This window comes from Phyllobates terribilis, unplaced genomic scaffold (assembly GCF_046119375.1).
Source record: "Phyllobates terribilis strain yellow unplaced genomic scaffold, ASM4611937v1 Scaffold_12__6_contigs__length_324123572, whole genome shotgun sequence".
In the NCBI taxonomy this organism is placed as follows: Eukaryota; Metazoa; Chordata; class Amphibia; order Anura; family Dendrobatidae; genus Phyllobates; species Phyllobates terribilis.
The window spans coordinates 250,833,264-250,853,239 of NW_027362772.1; the positions used below are offsets into that span (position 1 = coordinate 250,833,264).

General features: G+C 41.7%; 1 protein-coding gene across 1 annotated transcript in view; it reads left to right on the forward strand.

Annotated features, from left to right (window-relative positions):
* The window catches only part of P3H1 (prolyl 3-hydroxylase 1), a 30,835-nt gene extending 13,704 nt beyond the window's left edge, over positions 1-17,131 (forward strand). The window contains exons 5-15 of the mRNA XM_073656814.1: positions 168-307; positions 4,158-4,247; positions 4,365-4,417; positions 8,298-8,419; positions 10,223-10,350; positions 10,448-10,543; positions 10,680-10,830; positions 12,274-12,391; positions 13,090-13,165; positions 13,717-13,857; positions 14,155-17,131. Coding sequence (XP_073512915.1) covers positions 168-307; positions 4,158-4,247; positions 4,365-4,417; positions 8,298-8,419; positions 10,223-10,350; positions 10,448-10,543; positions 10,680-10,830; positions 12,274-12,391; positions 13,090-13,165; positions 13,717-13,857; positions 14,155-14,370 — 1,331 coding nt within the window. The 3' untranslated portion in view covers positions 14,371-17,131. The remainder of the gene's footprint in view (positions 1-167; positions 308-4,157; positions 4,248-4,364; positions 4,418-8,297; positions 8,420-10,222; positions 10,351-10,447; positions 10,544-10,679; positions 10,831-12,273; positions 12,392-13,089; positions 13,166-13,716; positions 13,858-14,154) is intronic.
* Positions 17,132-19,976: the final 2,845 nt, after the last annotated feature.

Consider the following 19,976-nt stretch of genomic DNA (forward strand, 5'->3'; position numbering starts at 1 on the left):
ATGCTGTTCTCAGGTTACATAGCCAAAACCTGCTGACAGATTCACATTAAAGTTAGTGACTGTTCAAAAAAAAGTCTTTAACCTTCAGCTGCCTCCGTCCTAGCATTGCGCCATTTTTACTACCTATAGCGAATTGTTAACCCTTTACTGTGACCTCTATTTTCCAGCTGAGAACTATACAAAAGCGATTCAGTGTGCCAAAACCTACCTATTGTTCCACCCTAATGATGAAGTCATGAACCAGAACTTAGCCTATTATTCCGCTGTCCTGGGGGAGCAGGATGCCGCTCTGATTCAGCCCAGAGAGGTGAGTGTATAAAAAATAGTAATTAGGTTTTATGGGCTTTAACCCCTTTCCGACCTATAGGGGTATAGGGCCAGCTACGTACTATTACACGCGCTGTGATCGCGCCCGCACACAAGTGGTGCAGGGCGATCGCCGCCGGGTGTCAGCTGATTGTCACAGCTGACACCCAGTGCTTTGTGCAGGGAGCGGTCCTGCATCGCTCCCTGCACATTAACCCCCGCAGTGCTGCGATCGAAGTCGATCGCAGCATTGTGGTGGCAAGGGGGGAGGTGATCGCTATACTCATCTCTCCTGCCGGCATCCAGCGATGTCTGCGGCTGCTTCCGGATGTTGTCATGACGACCCGATGTCGTTATGACAACATCCGGGTCACCAGGAGGCAGGACGTTACTTTGGTCATGAGCAGTGCATGACCAAAGTAATGTCTTCCCTGTGTGCAGCGCTGACAGGCTGCATAGCATAGGGAGCTGCTGCTCTTTATGCCATGCAGCCGATCAGGCTGCAAAAAGTGAAAGTCCCATAGTGGGACAGTGTGTAAAAGTAAAAAAAAAATGTAGAAAAGTGGGAAAAAAAATAAAAATATAAAAAAATAATGAAAAAAATAATCCCCAAAAAATAAAAATATATTGAACCCATAATATTTATTTATTATGAAAAAAAAACAATAAAAGTACCCATATTTGGTATCGGAACAACCTGACCTATAAAACTGTCCCACTAGTTAACCCCTTTAATGAAAACGGTAAAAAAATAAAAAACGAAGAAAAAAAAAATTCTTTATCATCATACCGCCAAACAAAAAATGGAATAACATGCGATCAAAAAGACGAATGTAAATAAAAATGGTACCGCTGAAAACGTCATCTTGTCCCGCAAAAAACAAGCCACCATACAGCTCCATCAGCTGAAAAATAAAAGTTATAGCTCTCAGAATAAAGCGATACAAAAATTTTTTTCTAGAAAATATTTTTTGTGTAAAAGCGCCAAAACATAAAAAAAATATAAATATGGTACCGCTCTAAATGTACTGACCCGAAGAATAAAGATGCCTTATCAATTTTACCACACGCAGAACGGCATAAAAAAACAATTCCTGTATTGTTGGTTTTTGTTTATTCTGCCTCCCAAAAATCGGAATAGAAAGCGATCAAAAAATGTCACGTGCCCGAAAATGGTACCAATAAAAAACGTCAACTTGTCCCGCAAAAAACAAGCCATCACATGACTCTGTCGGCCAAAATATGGAAAAATTATAGCTCTCAAAATATGGTGATGCAAACACTAGTCTTTGCAAAAAAAAGCGTCTTTTAGTGTGTGACGGCTGTCAGTCATAAAAACCTGATATAAATCTGGTATCTCTGTAATCGCACCGACCCGAAGAATGAAGTAGTCTAATCACTTATACCACATGAGGAACGCTAGGGTTAGGGTTGGGATTTTTTCAAAATGAAAAAAAAAAATGATGACAATATGGCGGCCAGTGTTGAGCGCAAGTGCTCGCTACTTGAGTTTGCATCGGGTACTCGGGTATGCACTGAGTATCGCGGGTGCTCGAGTGACATGCTTGAGTCTCTGCCCCATATGCTTCGCGGCCAAAAAAAAAACGTTGCTGGCATAGCCTGCCATGCACGAGCGATCCCCCGCATGTTTTTTTTTGGGTGTCTAACAACCATGAAACATGCAGGCGGGGACTCGAGCATGTCACTTAAGCACCCTCGATACTTGGTACATACCCGAGCACCCAATGCAAACTCAAATAGCGAGCACTTGCGCTCAAGACTAATGACAACTTATTCAATATGATGACCTAATGTTATCAAATTCTGTTGTACCTCTGGGTTCAAAATGTACACTATACCCCTTGATAAAATCCATGAGGGGTATAGTTTCCAAAATGGAGTCACTTGTGGGGGGTTTCCACTATTTAGACACATCAGGGGCTCTCTAAACACGACATGGCATCCGCTCTTGATTCCAGCCAATTTTGCTTTCAAAAAATCACACAGTGCTCCTTCCCTTCTGAACTCTGCCGTGCGCCCAAACACTGTATTTTCCTCACATATGGGGTATTGGCGTACTCAGGAGAAATTGCACAACAGTTTTTAGGTTCCATTTTCTCCTCTTACCCTTGTGAAAATAAAAAAATTGGGGCTAAAAGATCATTTTTGTGGAAAAAGTTAGATTTTTTTTTTACGGCTTCATGTTCTAAACTTCTGTGAAGCACCTGTGGGTTAAGGGTGCTCACCACACATCTAGATAAGTTCCCTGAGGGGTCTAGTTTCCAAAATGGTGTCACTTGTGGGGGTTTCCACTGTTTAGGCACATCAGGGGCTCTCCAAACGCAACATGGCGTCTGCTAATTATTCAAGCAAATTTTACATTCAAAAAGTCAAATGGCGCTCCTTCCCTTCTGAGCCCTGCTGTGCGCCCAAACAGTGGTTTTCCCCCACATATGGGTTATCTGTGTGCACAACAAATTTTGGGGTCCATTTTTTTTCTGTTACCCCTGCAAAAATAAAAAAAAATTGGGGTCTAAAGTAACATTTTTGTGAAAAAAGTTAAATGTTCATTTTTTTTTTCTTCCCCATTTCGAAAATTCCTGTGAAGCAGCTGAAGGGTTAATAAACTTCTTGAATGTGGTTTTGAGCACCTTGAGGGGTGCAGTTTTTAAAATGGTGTCACTTTTGGGTATTTTCTGCCATAAAGGCCCCTCAAAGTGACTTCAAATGTGATGTGGTCCCTTGAAAAATGGTTTTGTAAATTTTGTTGGAAAAATGAGAACTCGTTGATCTACTTTTAACCCTTATAGGTTCCTAATAAAAAAAAAATTGGGTTCCAAAATTGTGCTGATGTAAAGTAGACATGTGGGAAATGTTATTTATTAACTATTTTGTGTGACATCGCTCTGATTTAACGGAATCAAAATTAAAATTTTGAAAACTGAAATTTCCAATTTTTTCACAAATAAACGCAAATGATATCGAAGAAATTTTACCACAATCATGAAGTACAATATGTCACGAAAAAATAATCTCAGAATCAGGGGGATCCGTTGAAGTATTTGAGTTATTACCTCATAAAGTGACAGTGGTCAGAATTGTAATAATTGGCCTGGTCATTAACGTGCAAACCACCCTGGGGGGTGAAGGGGTTAAACCATTAAAGGGGTCCTCCAGTTTACAAAATCTACTCCCATATACCTTAAGGGGGTCCTTTGTTAGAATCCTCATGTATTGACAGAATGGAGAGCTGTTACAAAGAGCATCTCTCCATCAGAAAGACCTGATATCTAGAGTTCGTGCCAGTTGATTTGCAGGACCTGGCCCATCCGCCTTATGCTCTTATGACAGCTCACTGTGCCTTCACTGACCTGCCTCCTATTTTACCTAGACCCGCACTACTAGATGCATTATGTAAAATAGGAGGCAGGTCAGTGAACGATCAGTGAGCTGTCATAAGTGCATACAGATGAATAAGTAAGCAGAGCACCAGATAGAGCGCCCCCCACAGGCTGCCCCGGAGCACAAACATATCATTATCTCTAAACAGAAAGTAAAGATTACACAAGAACCACAGGACGGATTTCATCAACCAAGGTATCATTTTAATCAGTGTAATGTCGCCCACCTGACAGTGTATGTAGTTTATTGAGCACACTGCTGACAGGTGCGCTTTAAGCCTCATTCCTCTTGTGGTTACCAAGTGAGGGAACCAGGATGAGCTGTTCTGTAGGGACCTTTCTCCTGTAAACATGTCCCTTTCAATTGCCAAGTATAGCTCTGCCGTTGATGCTATGGATTGCTGCCCTCTATATACAGTGCAGTGCACGTTCACACTCTTTCTCTTGCAGGATGTCCAGTCTTACATTACGAGGAGTCTGCTGGAGAAGGAATTGCTCTACTTTTCCTACGACGTCTTTGGAATTCCCTTTGTGGACCCTGTAAGTTGTTTTACTCATTCTTTTATTATCTGAAAGATTGACGATCATGGTGTACGATTACGTCCCCATATAACCCATCGTGATCACTGACAATACTCATATAATGTGTTCTCCCAGGATACATGGACGCCTGAAAGTGTCATCCCTAAAAGACTGAAAGAAAAACAAAAGTAAGATCTCAGGCCTCGTATACATTTCTATACAGAATGTTAACTCCTCTACAGTAATAAAGAGACCACTATGGGACCCCTGGAGTTGGAGCACCCCTTTTTTGTGTTGACTTCTTGAAGTTAGTACGATTCTGGCAACACCAAACTCAACTCGTATAGTTTTATTTATATTTTAGGGATTAAAGAAAAATGGAAACTTTGTAAAATAAAATAAATAATAATAATAAAAAAAAAAGTAATTTATAATATAATAATAAAAAAATGTCTTTTGGTGTTGCCATTTTCTGAGATCCGTAACTTTTTTCCCAGTTAGGGGCGCTGTATGAGAGCTTGATTTTTTTGCGCGTTGAGCTGCTATTTTTATTGCCATCAATTTGGGGTATATATGACGTTTTGATCACTTTTTATTGCATTTTTTGGGTGACTGAAAAAACTGCTATTCTGGCATGTTGATATTTTTTTCTCAGTATTTACCGTATGCATTAAAGATTTTCATAGACTATTTCACATTTCCTGATTTCGGAATTGGAAAAAAGAAACGGGTTGGGGGATTCAAACTATTATTTATTTATTTTTTACTTTTTTCTTATTAATTCTCACATCATTTTTTAGTTCCCATTGGGGACTTTAAACCTGTGATCGTTTGTCCTACAGTGTGATATCGCAGTATATAGCGGAAGGAGCGACTTTCTATGAAGGCCAGCCTGTGTTCCAGTACAAAGATGCCTCCCTGTATGGCGCAGGTTCGGCTCCGGAACCGGCCCCATACACCCCCTGGGCCTATATATGATGCACATTTAAATTATAGTGTCGCAAATGGGTTGTTAAATTTGAACTATTTCATTCTAAAAAAAGAAAAACTTTTTTTGTTTAGGGTAGATTTAATAAATATGGACTAATTCTATATTCTCAATACCTATAGAAGACCAATGAATACATAGGGGTACTTCCAAGATTAAATATGTGCAAAGAAAGGCATATGAGGTAGGTGATGGAAGCAGCAGAGGTATATACACTATAGATAAAGTGCAACTGCAGAAAGGAAAGGTAGAGACCTGACCCACAAAATTCTTACATGGATCAATATGACAAAGTTGCTACTAGTCCTAAGAGATGCACGTGTATGAAAAACTCCGTGGAAAAATACATAAGTAATAAAGGCAGGATACCTGGGTGAGGCTGTGATGCATAGGCAAGGAACCCTGACGCGCGTTTCGCTGACTCTTTTTCCTGGGGGCGTGTATGTGAGGGGGAGGTAGTTTGGTCCTTATGCATGTCACAGCTGACAGCATGTGGATGGCAGCTGGTACATATATACACGCCCTCAGGATATTTATTAAGTATACCCTAAACAAAGAAGTTTTTCTTTATTTTAAAGTGAAATTGTTCAAATTTATTAACCCATTCGCGACTTTATAATTTTAAATGTACATCATATAGGCCCAGGGGCTGTATGGAGCTGGTTCCGGAGCGGAGTCTGAGCCATACAGGGAGGTACCTATGTACTGGAACACAGGCTGGGCTTCATAGAAAGTCGTTACTTCCGGACTAAAAAATGATGTGAAAATTAATAAGAAAAATGTTTTGAAAAGTTTAAAAAAAAAAAAGTTTGAACCACCCCCCCCCTCCCAACCCACCTCTGTATCAATTTCCGAAATCAGGAAATGAAGAGAAATGTGAAATGGTCTATGAATATCTTTAACTTATGCGGTAAGTATTATCAGTTCGCCAAAATAGCTGTTTTTCAGTGACCGCACCGCCCCCTAAAAAATGCAATAAAAAGTGTTCAAAACGTCATATATACCACAAATTGATGCCAATAAAAATGGCAGCTCGACGCGCAAAAAACAAGCTCTCATACAGCCCCCCCCCCGACAGGGGGAAAAAGTTACGGATCTCAGAAAACGGCAACCCCAAAAGAAAATTTTTATTTTACTTTTTTTAACAAAGTTTAAATTTTTCTTTAACCTCTAAAATACAAAATAAAACTATTTAAGTTTGGTGTCGCCAGGATCATACTAACCTCAAGAATTATTTAGACAGGTCATTTTTACTTCACAATGGTGGGGGGTGTTTATGTTTTTTTTTTTTTCCCCAACTTCACCCATATATATAGTATGTGTGTATGTATATGTGTGTGTGTATATATATATATATATATATATATATATATATATATATATATATATATATATATATATATATATATATATATATATATATATATATATATATATATATATATATATATATATATATATATATATATATCTCAAAAAAATAAAGGGAACACTCAAATAACACATCCTAGATCTGAATGAATGAAATATTCTCATTGAATACTTTGTTCTGTACAAAGTTGAATGTGCTGACAACAAAATGACACAAAAATCATCAATGGAAATCAAATTTATTAACCAATGGAGGCCTGGATTTGGAGTCACCCCCAAAATTAAAGTGGAAAAACACACTACAGGCTGATCCAACTTTGATGTAATGTCCTTAAAACAAGTCAAAATGAGGCTCAGTATTGTGTGTGGCCTCCACGTGCCTGTATGACCTCCCTACAACGCCTGGGCATGCTCCTGATGAGGTTGCGGATGGTCTCCTGTGGATCTCCTCCCAGACATGGACTAAAGCATCCGCCAACTCCTGGACAGTCTGTGGTGCAACGTGACGTTGGTGGATGGAGCGAGACATGATGTCCCAGATGTGCTCAATCGGATTCAGGTCTGGGGAACTGGCGGGCCAGTCCATAGCTTCAATGCCTTCATCTTGCAGGAACTGCTGACACACTCCAGCCACACGAGGTCTGGCATTGTCCTGCATTAGGAGGAACCCAGGGCCAACGGCACCAGCATATCGTCTTACAAGGGGTTTGAGGATCTCATCTCGGTACCTAATGGCAGTCAGGCTACCTCTGGCGAGCACATGGAGGGCTGTGCGTCCCTACAAAGAAATTCCACCCCACACCATTACTGACCCACTGCCAAACCGGTCATGCTGAAGGATGTTGCAGGCAGCAGATCGCTATCCACAGCGTCTCCAGACTCTGTCATGTCTGTCACATGTGCTCAGTGTGAACCTGCTTTCATCTGTGAAGAGCACAGGGTGCCAGTAGCGACTTTGCCAATCCTGGTCTTTGGTGGCAAATGCCAAGCGTCCTACACGGTGTTGGTCTGTGAGCACAACCCCCATCTGTGGACGTCGGGCCCTAATACCACCCTCATGGAGTCGGTTTCTAACCGTTTGTGCAGACACATGCACATTTGTGGCCTGCTGGAGGTCATTTTGCAGGGCTCTAGCAGTGCTCCTCCTGTTCCTCCTTGCACAAAAGCGGAGGAAGCGGTCCTGCTGCTGGGTTGTTGCTCTCCTACGGCCCCCTCCATGTCTCCTGGTAGCGCCTCCAGCCTCTGGACACTACGCTGACAGACACGGCAAACATTTTTGCCACAGCTCGCATTGATGTGCCATCCTGGATGAGCTCCACTACCTGAGCAACTTCTGTGGGTTGTAGAGTGTCCGTCTCATGCTACCACGAGTGTGAAAGCACAACCAACATTCAGAAGTGAGTAAAACATCAGACAGAAAGCATTGGTACTGAGATGTGGTCTGTGGTCCCCACCTGCAGAACCACTCCTTTATTGAGTGTGTCTTGATAATTGCCAGTAATTTCCATCTATTGTCTATTCCATTTGCAGAACAGCATGTGAAATTGATTGTCAATCAGTGTACCTTCCTAAGTGGACAGTTTGATTTCACAGAAGTTTGATTTACTTCAGAGTTATAGTATGTTGTTTAAGTGTTCCCTTTATTTTTTTGAGCATTGTGTATATGTCTATGTATATACATACAAACATGACATTTTACTATGTTTCAGAGCGGAACGAGAAACTGCAGCCAGAATTTCGGAGGAGATCGGTAACTTGATGAAAGAGATTGAGAATCTGGTGGAAGAAAAGACCAAAGAGACCTTTGATTTATCAAAAACTGTAAAAGAAGGTATGAGACTCCTTATGACCCTGTTTGGAAACGCAAATCAGCGTTAGTAATGGAGCAAGTAAATAGGAAATAGTTTAGGATAGGTTCACATGTCCACATTTTCTGCTTTGGATCTGTGGAAAATGGGCATTAAAAGCAACACCAGCGGAGACTCAGCGCTGGGCTCGGGGAGTGCAAGTAAAGCACAGCTGGGCAATGGGTTTTCCAAATACTGAAAACTCCTTTAAAAGGAATCCGTCAACAGGTTTTTGCTATGTAATCTGAGAGCAGCTTGATGTTTGGACAGAAACCATGATTCTAGCGATGTGTCACTTACCTGCCATTATTTTTGCTGTTTCAATACAATCAGTGTTTCATCAGCAGGAGATTATCATCGGTGGACAACTGGCCTTGTGCATCCTAGTCAAACCCCGACCCCAGATACACATAAAGGGAATTTGTCATCAGGTATTTATGTAATCCGAGAACATCATGATGTAAGGGAAGAGACCCTGATTCCAGTGATGTGTCACTTACGAAGCTGTTTCAATAAAATCAGTTTTTTATCAGCAGGAGATTATCAGGAATAGTTGTCTCATGCAACCTTGTCCTGCTGTTCTATTACCCCGCCCCCACAACTGATTAGCAGCTTTCTGTCAATATACAGTGTACATAGAAAGCCGCCAATCAGTGTTGTGGGCGGGATTATACAGGGCTCAGCAGTCAGAGAACTGCTAGATCTGCAGCAGAAAAACTGTGATTCTATCACAACTGCTGCACCCAGTAAACTAAGTGACACATCGCTGGAATCAGGGTCTCTGCCCCTACATCATGCTGCTGTCAGATTACATAGAAAAACCTACTGACGGATTCCCTTTAAAATCCGCAGCACAAATCAATTTCGACTATTGATTTTTACTGTATTGTGCAGATTTATCCGGGTAGACAATCCAGAGTTTCCATACTTTGAATGTCAGTAAAATTTCCATTTTATTTATTTTTTACAGTAAAGCTGCACCTAAAACTAGATTTTGCCTTGCATACGTTTTACAAGTAATTAGGGGGCTCCATGTGACCCCTATGTTAGGTTCTGGGCATTGTTGCGTTGTTGGTAGCTGGTATCTTGCCCGGGTGCGTAGATCCATTGTATGGGTCTCTGCAGCGTTTGGCTCTAAAATAATGTTTTGGAAGGGACCGTTCAATGCTTTATGGAAATAAAAATTGTAGATGACCTCTGTCCCAAAAGGAAAGACCTATTGGCGGTAAACCTTTTAACGAGCCTTGCGGTATTAAAAGGGTGACTGGCTTGGATAAGTCCCTATGTGTGTTTCTGGGCTCATTAAAGGGTTGTCCACTATAGTTTTAAATTTGTTAAATTGGAAGATGATGGTCTTATATTTAAAAAAAAATTATGTATACGCCGCTACCGGATCCTCCTAATTTTTCCACAAAACTGCCCTTTATCCCCACTTCCTCTTCTTATGGAGGATGTCATTTGACCATTTGACCACTGCAGCTAATCAGTAGACACTGATGTGCCAGAACAAACAGTGTCTTCCGGCTCAGACAGCGCATAACCACTGCAGGCGATCAATGCCCACTGATTGGCTGCAGAGGTTACCTGACATATCCCGTTGAAAGTGGAGGAAGTGGGGAGCGACAAATGTTTTTCTGGGCCCATTTTTTGATGTAATGGATGACCCATTTAAAGGGTCGGAGATTTATCTACCTCCAAGTAGTGAGAGATTTCTTTCCTTTTGGGGGTGGGCTCATCTGGAGAATGAGATTTGGGTCCCATTCATGATCCGGAGTCTTGTTCCGCAGGTGGTCCAGTTTTATTTGATGAAGTCAGTGTGGTAATGACCTCCAAGACCCTGAACGGATCCCAGAGAGTAGTGACCGACGGGGTGATCTCTGAAGACCAATGTCGGGAACTGTTGCGACTTACTAATGTAAGTGTCCTTCTGCATGGAAAATGACCAGGAATGATCAGAGTGAAGGAGAAAAGGGAAAAAAACTCACCCGCGCCTTGTCTGTCTTATGTCTTAGGCTGCGGCCTCAGCCGGTGATGGATATCGAGGCACGACCTCCCCTCATACCCCGAACGAGAAGTTTCATGGGGTGACTGTGTACAAGGCGCTGAAGGTAAATCTGCATTTCCAACGAGGACGCCCCCTGTTGGGGACCACAGGGAGTAATCTGGAGGAAGGATTCCTTTTTTTTTTTTTTTTTTTTTTTTATTCTGAATGTTTAACCTGTGACATCTGTGAATTGCTTTTAGCTGGGGCAAGAAGGAAAAGTCCCTCTGAGGAGCGCTCACCTCTACTACAACGTCACGGAGAAGGTCAGGCGCGTGGTGGAGTCTTATTTCCGCCTGGATTCTCCGCTTTACTTTTCTTATTCTCACCTGGTCTGCCGTACGGCCATCGAAGGTGAGGTCACTGGTCACCGGTCAGTTCTGGTCCACTGGTTCTGTGCAGATAGAACAGCCGAAACATTGAGATTTCATTGTACATTGTGCTGCTGCGTTATCGGGGGTTCATGTTGTAAAGTGAGGGCTTCTCAATAAGATATATCAAGGTCTGATCCCTGGGAACCCAACGATCCACGCTGAACCCCCCCTTACTCTTTTCCTTGCATAGCGGTGATCCAGCCGCACAGTAGTGCAGGGAGCGAAAGAGCTGCTGAAGCTCCCCCTTTATTCTCAGGATCTCTGGTGGTCCCAGAAGTTTGGACCCAACTGATCAGAAAGAGATAGAATATTCTAGTAATTTGCCCTCCCTTTATCATGGTCTGACCATGGATCGGAGCTGGCAGCATCTCTTTACTTTTGCTGTAGCTCTGTTCATCTTTGCCCTTTGCTATCAAGGGGAGACATCCCTACAGTGCATCTCTTCCTGTGAGAACCACTGGTGAACATCTTCTCAACTCCTGTCCTCAAAACATGACCACCAACAGGTCATGTTTTCAGGATTTCCTTAGTATTGCACAGGTGATAATTCCATCACTTTTGCAATGTGAATGGAAATCTTTGAGGACAGGAGTAGAGGATATTTGTATTTACAGTAAAATCTTAATTGGAGGACACAGGAGACCATGGGTCTAGTCCAACAACGCTACCACCATGGCCTACATCAACCACCAAGGAGGAACTCGCAGTCGTCAAGCAATGTCAGAGGTCTCTCACCAGCGCACCTTGTGATTGTAGGTTGACGTCTGCAATGCCGCATCGAAGACAGATCTATTCAGACTGTCGGATTTAGGGACCACAGTTAGCCCCTCGCGGTTTAGGAATTCTGCAGCCCAGTTGTCCACTCCCAGAATGTGGACTGCTGGAAATCTTTGTTTCGCCCAGTCTAGAATCTGAGAGACCTCTGACATTGCTTAACGACTGCGCGTTCCTCCTTGGTGGTTGATGTAGGCCATGGCGGTGGTGTTGTTGGACTGGACCCATGAATGAAGCGACCAACGAATACTGCATGTGGGACAACTCTCTCTAAGGCAAAAGCTACCCATGATGTATTTAGGCTTAAAACACTGGAATTTAATTGTACTTCACCTCTAAATTCCAAGGCAGGAGATGACGTGGGGTCAGCAACCACTTTCTAGCTATCGGCAGGCCCAAAAAATATCATGTACCTGTCTTATTACTTAAAATGTGCAGAACAGCTGGCCAGACCTGGTCAGTTGCAACCAGCGGCACGTCAGCAGCACCTCTCAATGTGGGAGCGATGGACAATCCCTTTAAATGTGTTCCTTTATTAGGTTAGCCTTAAACATATCACAACTATTTAAAGATCTGTGTGTCTTCGCACCGGTGTTCTTGTGCCAGGTCTTGTCCTATGTGCGGAGACCAATATCTGTTACATTTCTAGAAAAACAAGACGACCGGAAGGATCTGAGCCACCCCGTACATGCAGACAACTGCGTCCTGAAAGCTGAAGCCATGATGTGTGTAAAGGAGCATCCTGCTTATACCTTCCGGGATTACAGGTAATGAGCTAACGTACTCGGTGGCGCAGTACAGATGCTGTATTTGCAGCCAGGAGAGAGCGTTCCGACATGGGAATAAAGGTACGGGGCAGGTCAGGTCGCTGCATATCTAACCTCATATATTATCTACGTTTTCATTAACACTTCCTGGCAGATAGTACTGAGCAATCCCTTTAATCTGGACTCCGATAATCCACTAAATCTGATAATCCTGCACTTGTTTCCAGCACAGACGCTCAAGTCTCCAGCCACTTTTTTAGACTGCACGAGAGTCTTGGTGATGGAGCAGGGATGTCTGATGCTTTTCTCGGTTTTTCGGCACTTATACATGTAGCTGCATGTCTGTAAGGGGGAGATTGTATAAGACAGCAGAGGGATGGGTTATATTCTAAGGAATGGATTCTCCTAAGGCTAAATTGACATGCGGAGACAAACTCCAGCTGAGACGTGACCTCACCAATAACACATGTATGTAGCCGTCGTGCCGAGTGGTTATCGGGGGGACTGTGTGCCCCTTTCTGTGTTATATGTCCATGGAGTCATCCAGGCTTTGGAGAAATGTGCAGCCCCTGCTCTCTACGCACTTTCCTCTCCTTTCGGCTCCTACGAATCAGTGAGAACATTGTAGGGAGAAAGCGATTTTATGTATTTTTTTTTTTTACATGAATTACTGACTCCCTCTTAATTTATTCTTTCAGCGCCATATTGTATCTAAATGGTGATTTCGAAGGGGGACATTTCTATTTTACAGAATTGGACGCAAAAACCATCACTGTAAGTATTGGGGGCACCACTCCTTTTAGGATGGAAATAAACTGTACATGGAGACCGTAGTCATATGACGGGTCTTGTGTAGAAAACGGATTGCGGGAATTTTGGAAAGACTGAATTCATTAGAAACTTTGTTTTTTATTTTTCAAAATTTGTCAGGTAGTTTAATTGCCTGCAGATCGATGGTTGTTTGGGTTCTGAGACCCTCAGCGATCACTTAATAGATCCCTGAACAGTGTGCGGCTCAGTAGACAGGAGTGTGCACAATAGAAAGTATAGGCAACAAAGCCTGACCTTGTATTGCATCTGGGCTCCTCCCTGCCGGTGCTCCTGCCTGCCGGTACTCCTGCCTGCTGGGGCTCCGTGCTGTTCAGGGGTCTATTGAGCGATCGGTGGAGATCTCAAGACCTAAGACTGAGTAATCTGGAGGCAATTTAAGTTTCTGCCAAATTTTGAACAAGTTCAAAGTTTAGCTTCTCTTTAAAGGAATTGACCCCAAAATGTTGTTCTGCTGTGCATCCAAGTGACTGATACTACTGTTACTACCCCTGCAGGCTGAGATAAAGCCCCAGTGTGGACGGATGGTGGGATTCTCATCCGGAGCCGAAAATCCTCATGGTGTGAAAGCCGTGACTAAAGGGCAGAGGTGCGCTGTGGCATTGTGGTTTACCCTGGATCCCAGGCACAATGAGAGAGTAAGTAGAGTGGATCTATTGGGTCAAAATTTAAGTTCCCCTCTGTTGTCCCTTTGTTCGGCCCCTCCGGCCCCACAATGTCTCTTTATGGACAATTTACTGCTTTTACTAAATGAGGAGCCATGGATTTCCATGGGGTTGTTCTTCATCTTAAAATCAGCTGATGGCTAGGGTTTTTGGGGGGGAAGGTGCGCCTGCCTGCTCCTTTCTCCGGCACCAGATGCTGAGCATATTAGACAATAGTGGCTGTAAATGATGAACCTTGTGAGGAATATTTCTGGTTTTCCTTCTTCCTAGGAGCGAATTCAAGCCGACGACTTGATAAAGATGCTGTTTGGTCCAGAAGAAACAAACGTATTCCCCGGCGATGAATCACGAGCTCCAGAAGGAGATAAGACCGAGGGAAGTGTGGTCACCCCTCCAGAACTCCCCACAGGCCCAAATTCTGCCCCCCCTAAACAAGGCGTACTCGGACCCCCTTTAGACTCTCCTAAAACAAAAACGGAATTATAACAGTAACTCAGACCTCGTCCTGCTGCCATACCCAATCTGTGAATCAGGGAGCCACATTTCCACAGATCTCTCTATCAGCGGAACCAGAAAGAAGCCACCGTTCAAGTCTAGAAATTTCCTTTTATTTTATTTTGCCTTTTTTTTTTTACAATTTTTATTATTTCGACTGTCAGGACTAGGTACCCAAAATCTGCAGCCTGCCCGATGAACTTGAACATTTCTAGAATATTCGTTGGTTTGCGGCAAAACTGATATTTTGTTTTTTGCCCCTTGCAATTTTATGTTGCAAAAGTAATTTTATTTTGATTTTAGATGTAAAAAAAAAAAAAAAAAAAAAAAAAGCCATAATACAGGTGCTAACTATTATTACATCACAACTGTGCAATATCCATCCTGGGACTTGTCTAAGGCTGGGGGTTTCTTGTAGAAGGAGAGAATTTAGGCCTTGGCTGGAGGAACAACCCTATTTCACCCACTTGAATGATTCATTGATTTTTGGATTGGACTTGTTGACGTCAAGGGGAGAGTGAGGTTGGACATGACATCAATGCAGACTGGAAAGTCATCGGACGGGCGAAACATTCCCATACACACACGGATACAACTACTTGCATTTTATTATCAGCCTACATGTACATGTAGTGTATTTGCTGTGGATTTTCCGCAGAGGTTTGTGTTCAGAAAATCCGCTGCAGAACACAGTATTTTTTTATCTCATTAAATATATTGTTGTAATTCCCTAAGCGGAACTAGGCAAGTGTTGCGGATTTTAGAATCTGGCGCATGTCGGTTGTTTACGTGGAATTCTAATGGTGAAATCCGTGGATAATTCACAGCAAAGTCGGATTAGCTGCCGTTTTGTGCCAGATACAACAGTTTTGTGTTTTCAGGGTCCAAGTACCAACCGCAATATCCAGACCGGCCCCAGGTCTCCTGACCCAAACTCTACAGCATATATGAGGCTGTTGAGATCAGGTACAGAGGACACCGGCCGGTCCAGACATTGCGTTCTGTACTCGAACCGTGAGACACGGAAGTGTGAAACTGACCTAATCCACATATAAACAACCCACGTGTCACTTTGTTAATTTCTGGTGACATTATATTTTGCACTTTTCACCCTCCTACACTTTGGGCCGATACATTATCGCATTGGCGCCTGTTTTTTGTGTTTTCACCTAGTTCATCATTTTGCAACTTTTCAAAAAAGTCCTAGAAATTGTCGCAAATGTGCTCCAGTTCCCTCTTGGAGTGATTTTATGTACGACAATAATTTTGGCATATCCTTTTTCGCAATTTTGCAAAATATGTAACTTTATGCACCATAGAGCAGCAAAAAAAAGTTAGACTGTTTTTGACTTTGTGCAAATTTCATGAAGAATTTGGCAACGAATAACTCAAGACAAAAAAGTGATCTAAAAACCCAGCAAATGATGAATCTGGGTCTTTGTCTTTCAATTCTTTTGTCAATTTTTCTAATTGCAATTTTTCCAAACCCTCAGCTGTGAGAAGTCTGTATAGGTTTTCAGAGGGAACTGAAGAATAAATTATATTAGAAAGTTGCAAAAGTTTTAATTTATATAACGAATGTGTCTCATCGCAATGTCAGATCAGGCTAAATAGTGGAAATATAGGGACACTTTAAATGGGTGATCTGGCTCCGCTCACTTATGCATTAGGAGGTGAGTGGGGCCATTGATGTCACGTATAAAGATATCCACCAAGCCGCAGTCGATTCATCAATCGGGACTTTTAGGAAACAAAAAGTTGCAAAATTTTAATGGAAATTTACTCCAGATCCCCTTCCTCCGCCCACTTTGGAGTGATTTTTAATTTTTTTTTTTTTTTTTTACTTTGCACGCCAAAATTTTGTTGCAGAAATGTTAGTGGCATGCAAAATTTTTAATGGAAATGCAACATTTTTGCGGTAAAAAGGTGCAAAAAAAAAAGGCTAAAAACAGAGATAAACTGCATTTTTTTTCTTCTTTTACACAACTTTCATGAAGAACGTGCCCCTTTTGGAAGGATTTGGCACATGAAATGTCAATAAACACCACAAAAATAAGTTAACAAAAAAATTAAAATGATGAATTGGGACCATTTTTTTTTTTCTTTTATTATTATATACAAGGACTTCTAAATTGACTTTTTTCTTTATTTGCACCTTTGTAATGTGTTATTTTCCAGGTAATTCAGATTCAGGGCTCAATCACATGTCTGATGTTCTCGTACAAGCACTGTCCATGTATTTCACCGTCAGCACTCTGACCTGTGATGGTCTATGGGGCCATTCACATGTCCTTGAACATTACGGAGACATATCAGATTTTGAGCCGAGCGTCGGATCAAAATCGGCAATGCATGTCTATGGATCATTGAAAAAATTGGACTGCACTTGGATGATATCCGAGTGCAGTACGATTTTCACAGTCACAAAGGAGAAGGTGGAGAAACTTTTCTTTTTTTTTCCCTCCACGTACGAGAAAAACTGACTCGGTCCACGCTCTAATCAAAGTCTGATTTAAAAAAACCTGTCTATTTTTCTTGTACATGGAAAATACTAATGTGTGAATGAAGCTCTACTAATTCCCTGGGATTTTCTCTTTTATTATTAACCAGGTTCAGTACCAACCCAATGTACACGTGTATGCCCAGTCTGAAGTTGTATCTGTTTAAATGACTTGTCTGTTCCAAATTCCCTCCCTGTTATTTAAATGCCTTCATTCATATGACCACACCCAATAAATATTTTTTTTCTAAATCTGGCTACTTGGGTTTTATTTGTACACTGCTTGTAATGGAATTTTAAAAAATGATGTCTATTTAAAAATTATTTTTTTTTTTTATTTGGTCACATAGGGTCACTTACAGTGCATAAAAAATGTACCCTTTTTAAAGGAATCTGCATGTTATTCAACCAGTGTCCACTAGAGAGCAGCACATTCCCAATGATTGTGGATGGCTGCAGTGCACTATGGCCTTGTTCACTATATTCTTTGCCTGCTACATGTTGGGAGGATATGCTACAATTTTTTTGGTAATGGCCACTAGCAGCAAAGAAAAAAAAAAATCCAGGTTGAATCTGCATTTTAAGCTGTGGTGTGGACTTTAAAATTTGCAGGATGTCAATTTCTGCTGTGGATTTTCATGTAATCTATGGTAAATCCACAGTAAGGAGTTTCCCTTTAAAAATGATGAGTTTTTCAAGTAGAAACTGCTTCAGAAAACACTTTTTGGAGTATGTGCACACACCGTTTTTTTTTTTTTCTCAGGCAAATCCACTCCAAAACCCTCCAGAAAAAGCGTTAAAACTCTTCCACTTTGAAGACGCTCCATACTTTACAATACAAGTCAATGGAAATTCTCAAAAAATGTTGGAAAAAAAGATGTTTCAGATTTACAAAATGCCAGAGAAAAGCAGAGTTTGCTGAAGCGTTTTCCGCCTGAAAAAACTGACATCTTTGCCTACCTGAAAAAAAGATGGTTTTCATTTCCTGGAGCAGGTTTTTTTTTTTTTTTTGCAGCAGTTTGACTTGATGTGTCAAGTTTGGACCAGATCCTTTCCCGCCCCCCCCACTAGGCGTTTTTCAAAACCCAAAGAAAGCAGTAAAAATCCAAAGCAATGTGGATTAATATTAAACCTTTTAAATAAAACCACAACTGGCACTTCTACACTCATGTTCACACATGCAGCACAAGCCATCAAAAGCTGAGAACGAGTCAGCTGAATAAAAAAAAAAAAAATGTATAAAAAGACTAACAGAAGCGAAAAATTGGAAATGACAGCACTTCAAGAAAGGCAAATAATGATCAGAGTTGGTGTATGTACAGATCAATACTGGGTCTAAGATCCGTACTATTATTATATGAGGTTTAGGCTTATGTGACCAGAATAACCATTACAGTACATACTATTATTATGACGATTTTTGGAGTGGATCCACTCCAGAAAAAAAAAATCCTTTTAAAAAGCTTGCAAATTTTGCAGTGGATTTTGTCAAAGATTCACTCTGAAATTCGCAGGCAGATGTGAAATGGAAACTCTTCCACCTGTAGGTCTATGGCACATTCACAGATTGGTTCTACAGTAAACTCGGGAAATGTACAAATTAAATTAGATTTGTGTAATGTGGATTTTACTGCTGATTTGCAGAATCTGGTTAAAAAATAATAATTTCTTTACAATCGGCCCTTGCAAAACAAAAATCCTCAGGCTAAATTCATAAAAAAAAATCATCCATTTTTCATCCTGGAAAAACGTACGATTTTTCATCTCTATTGTCGTCAGAATGTCCATTTTTTTTACGTTGTGTTTTTTATACGTCAGCAATGAATAAAATTTACAAGAGCAAATAGTTTCCTATATTAAAGAATTCCGATGTGTCCGTAAAAATCGGATGCAATATGGATGATCTGTATGGGATTCAATCTTTTTGAGGGGGGAGGGCACTCATAGGCTTAAATAGGTGGGTTTCATTTGAAATATGGAGAAGATTAGCGCATGCTGCAATTTTTTTTTCTGTAAAAAAGAAAACAATGGTCATCAGAACGGCCCCGATGAATATTATTGGGCTGAGCGCTGTCAGATTTTTTTTTCATGGAACGGAAATATACTGTAGTCGTGTGAACGTAGCCATAGTTTTCCTTAAACATTGAAATTGAAAAATTACTCTGAGGCCGCACACCTAATAAATTCTAACGACAACGTTTCCCGTACCGATGATTGTCCGGTACAGGGTTGTCATTAAATCCTTGTGTGGGGTGACAAACAATGGGAACAAAACATTTTTATTTCTATAAACGTGGCCGCTATGTGCATGAGAGCGCCGCACAAGAATGTCTCAGTAGTGCAGCCTCAGGCTTTGGGCCTGGAATTTTAAGTGACCAGTCAGTGTCAGTAAATCATATCTGTGGTCACTCAGTAAGTTGAGTAGTTGCTAAGCAACACACAGTACCACGGCCTGCACAACCAAACAGACCTATAGGGAATTAGTCATCAGCTCAACCCTCCGATCACTGGGGGTCCGACCGCTGGGACCCCCACCAATCCCAAGAACTGGTGCTCTTGGGTAAAGGGAGTGGTGGTCGATCATGTGCACTGCCGCTGTGTTCATTGTTAATGTAACCGCTGGAGATAGATGAATGCTGGACTCGGGTGGGCTTCGGCCTTCCCATGAGAGTGGGTGGGATGGCCGTGCATACAATCGACCACCGCTGCATTCACAGGGGAGATATGATTCTTGGTATCAGTGGGGGTCCCAGCAGTCGGATCACCAGCTATCGGGAAGATCCCCCCCCCATCCAGTAGATTTACTGTGTGTAAAGGGGGGCACCAAGGCAAAGTCAAGCCGTTGCCCATAGCAACCAAATATGTGTTTCTGAGAAGTGGGATATCTGGTTGCTATTGGCAACTGTTCTGCGTCTCCTGGGTATTATTTGATCTCCTTGATTACCCGATGTAGCAGCCATCCCATAGAAAATATAAGGCGACGACTTAGCATCTTTAAAGAATACCCATTTATTCACACACAACCTGTAGAAAGGCCTGGTCTTGTTAACCCTCATTCCCTCAAACAAGTGAACACTGCTTTTGGTTCACATTATAG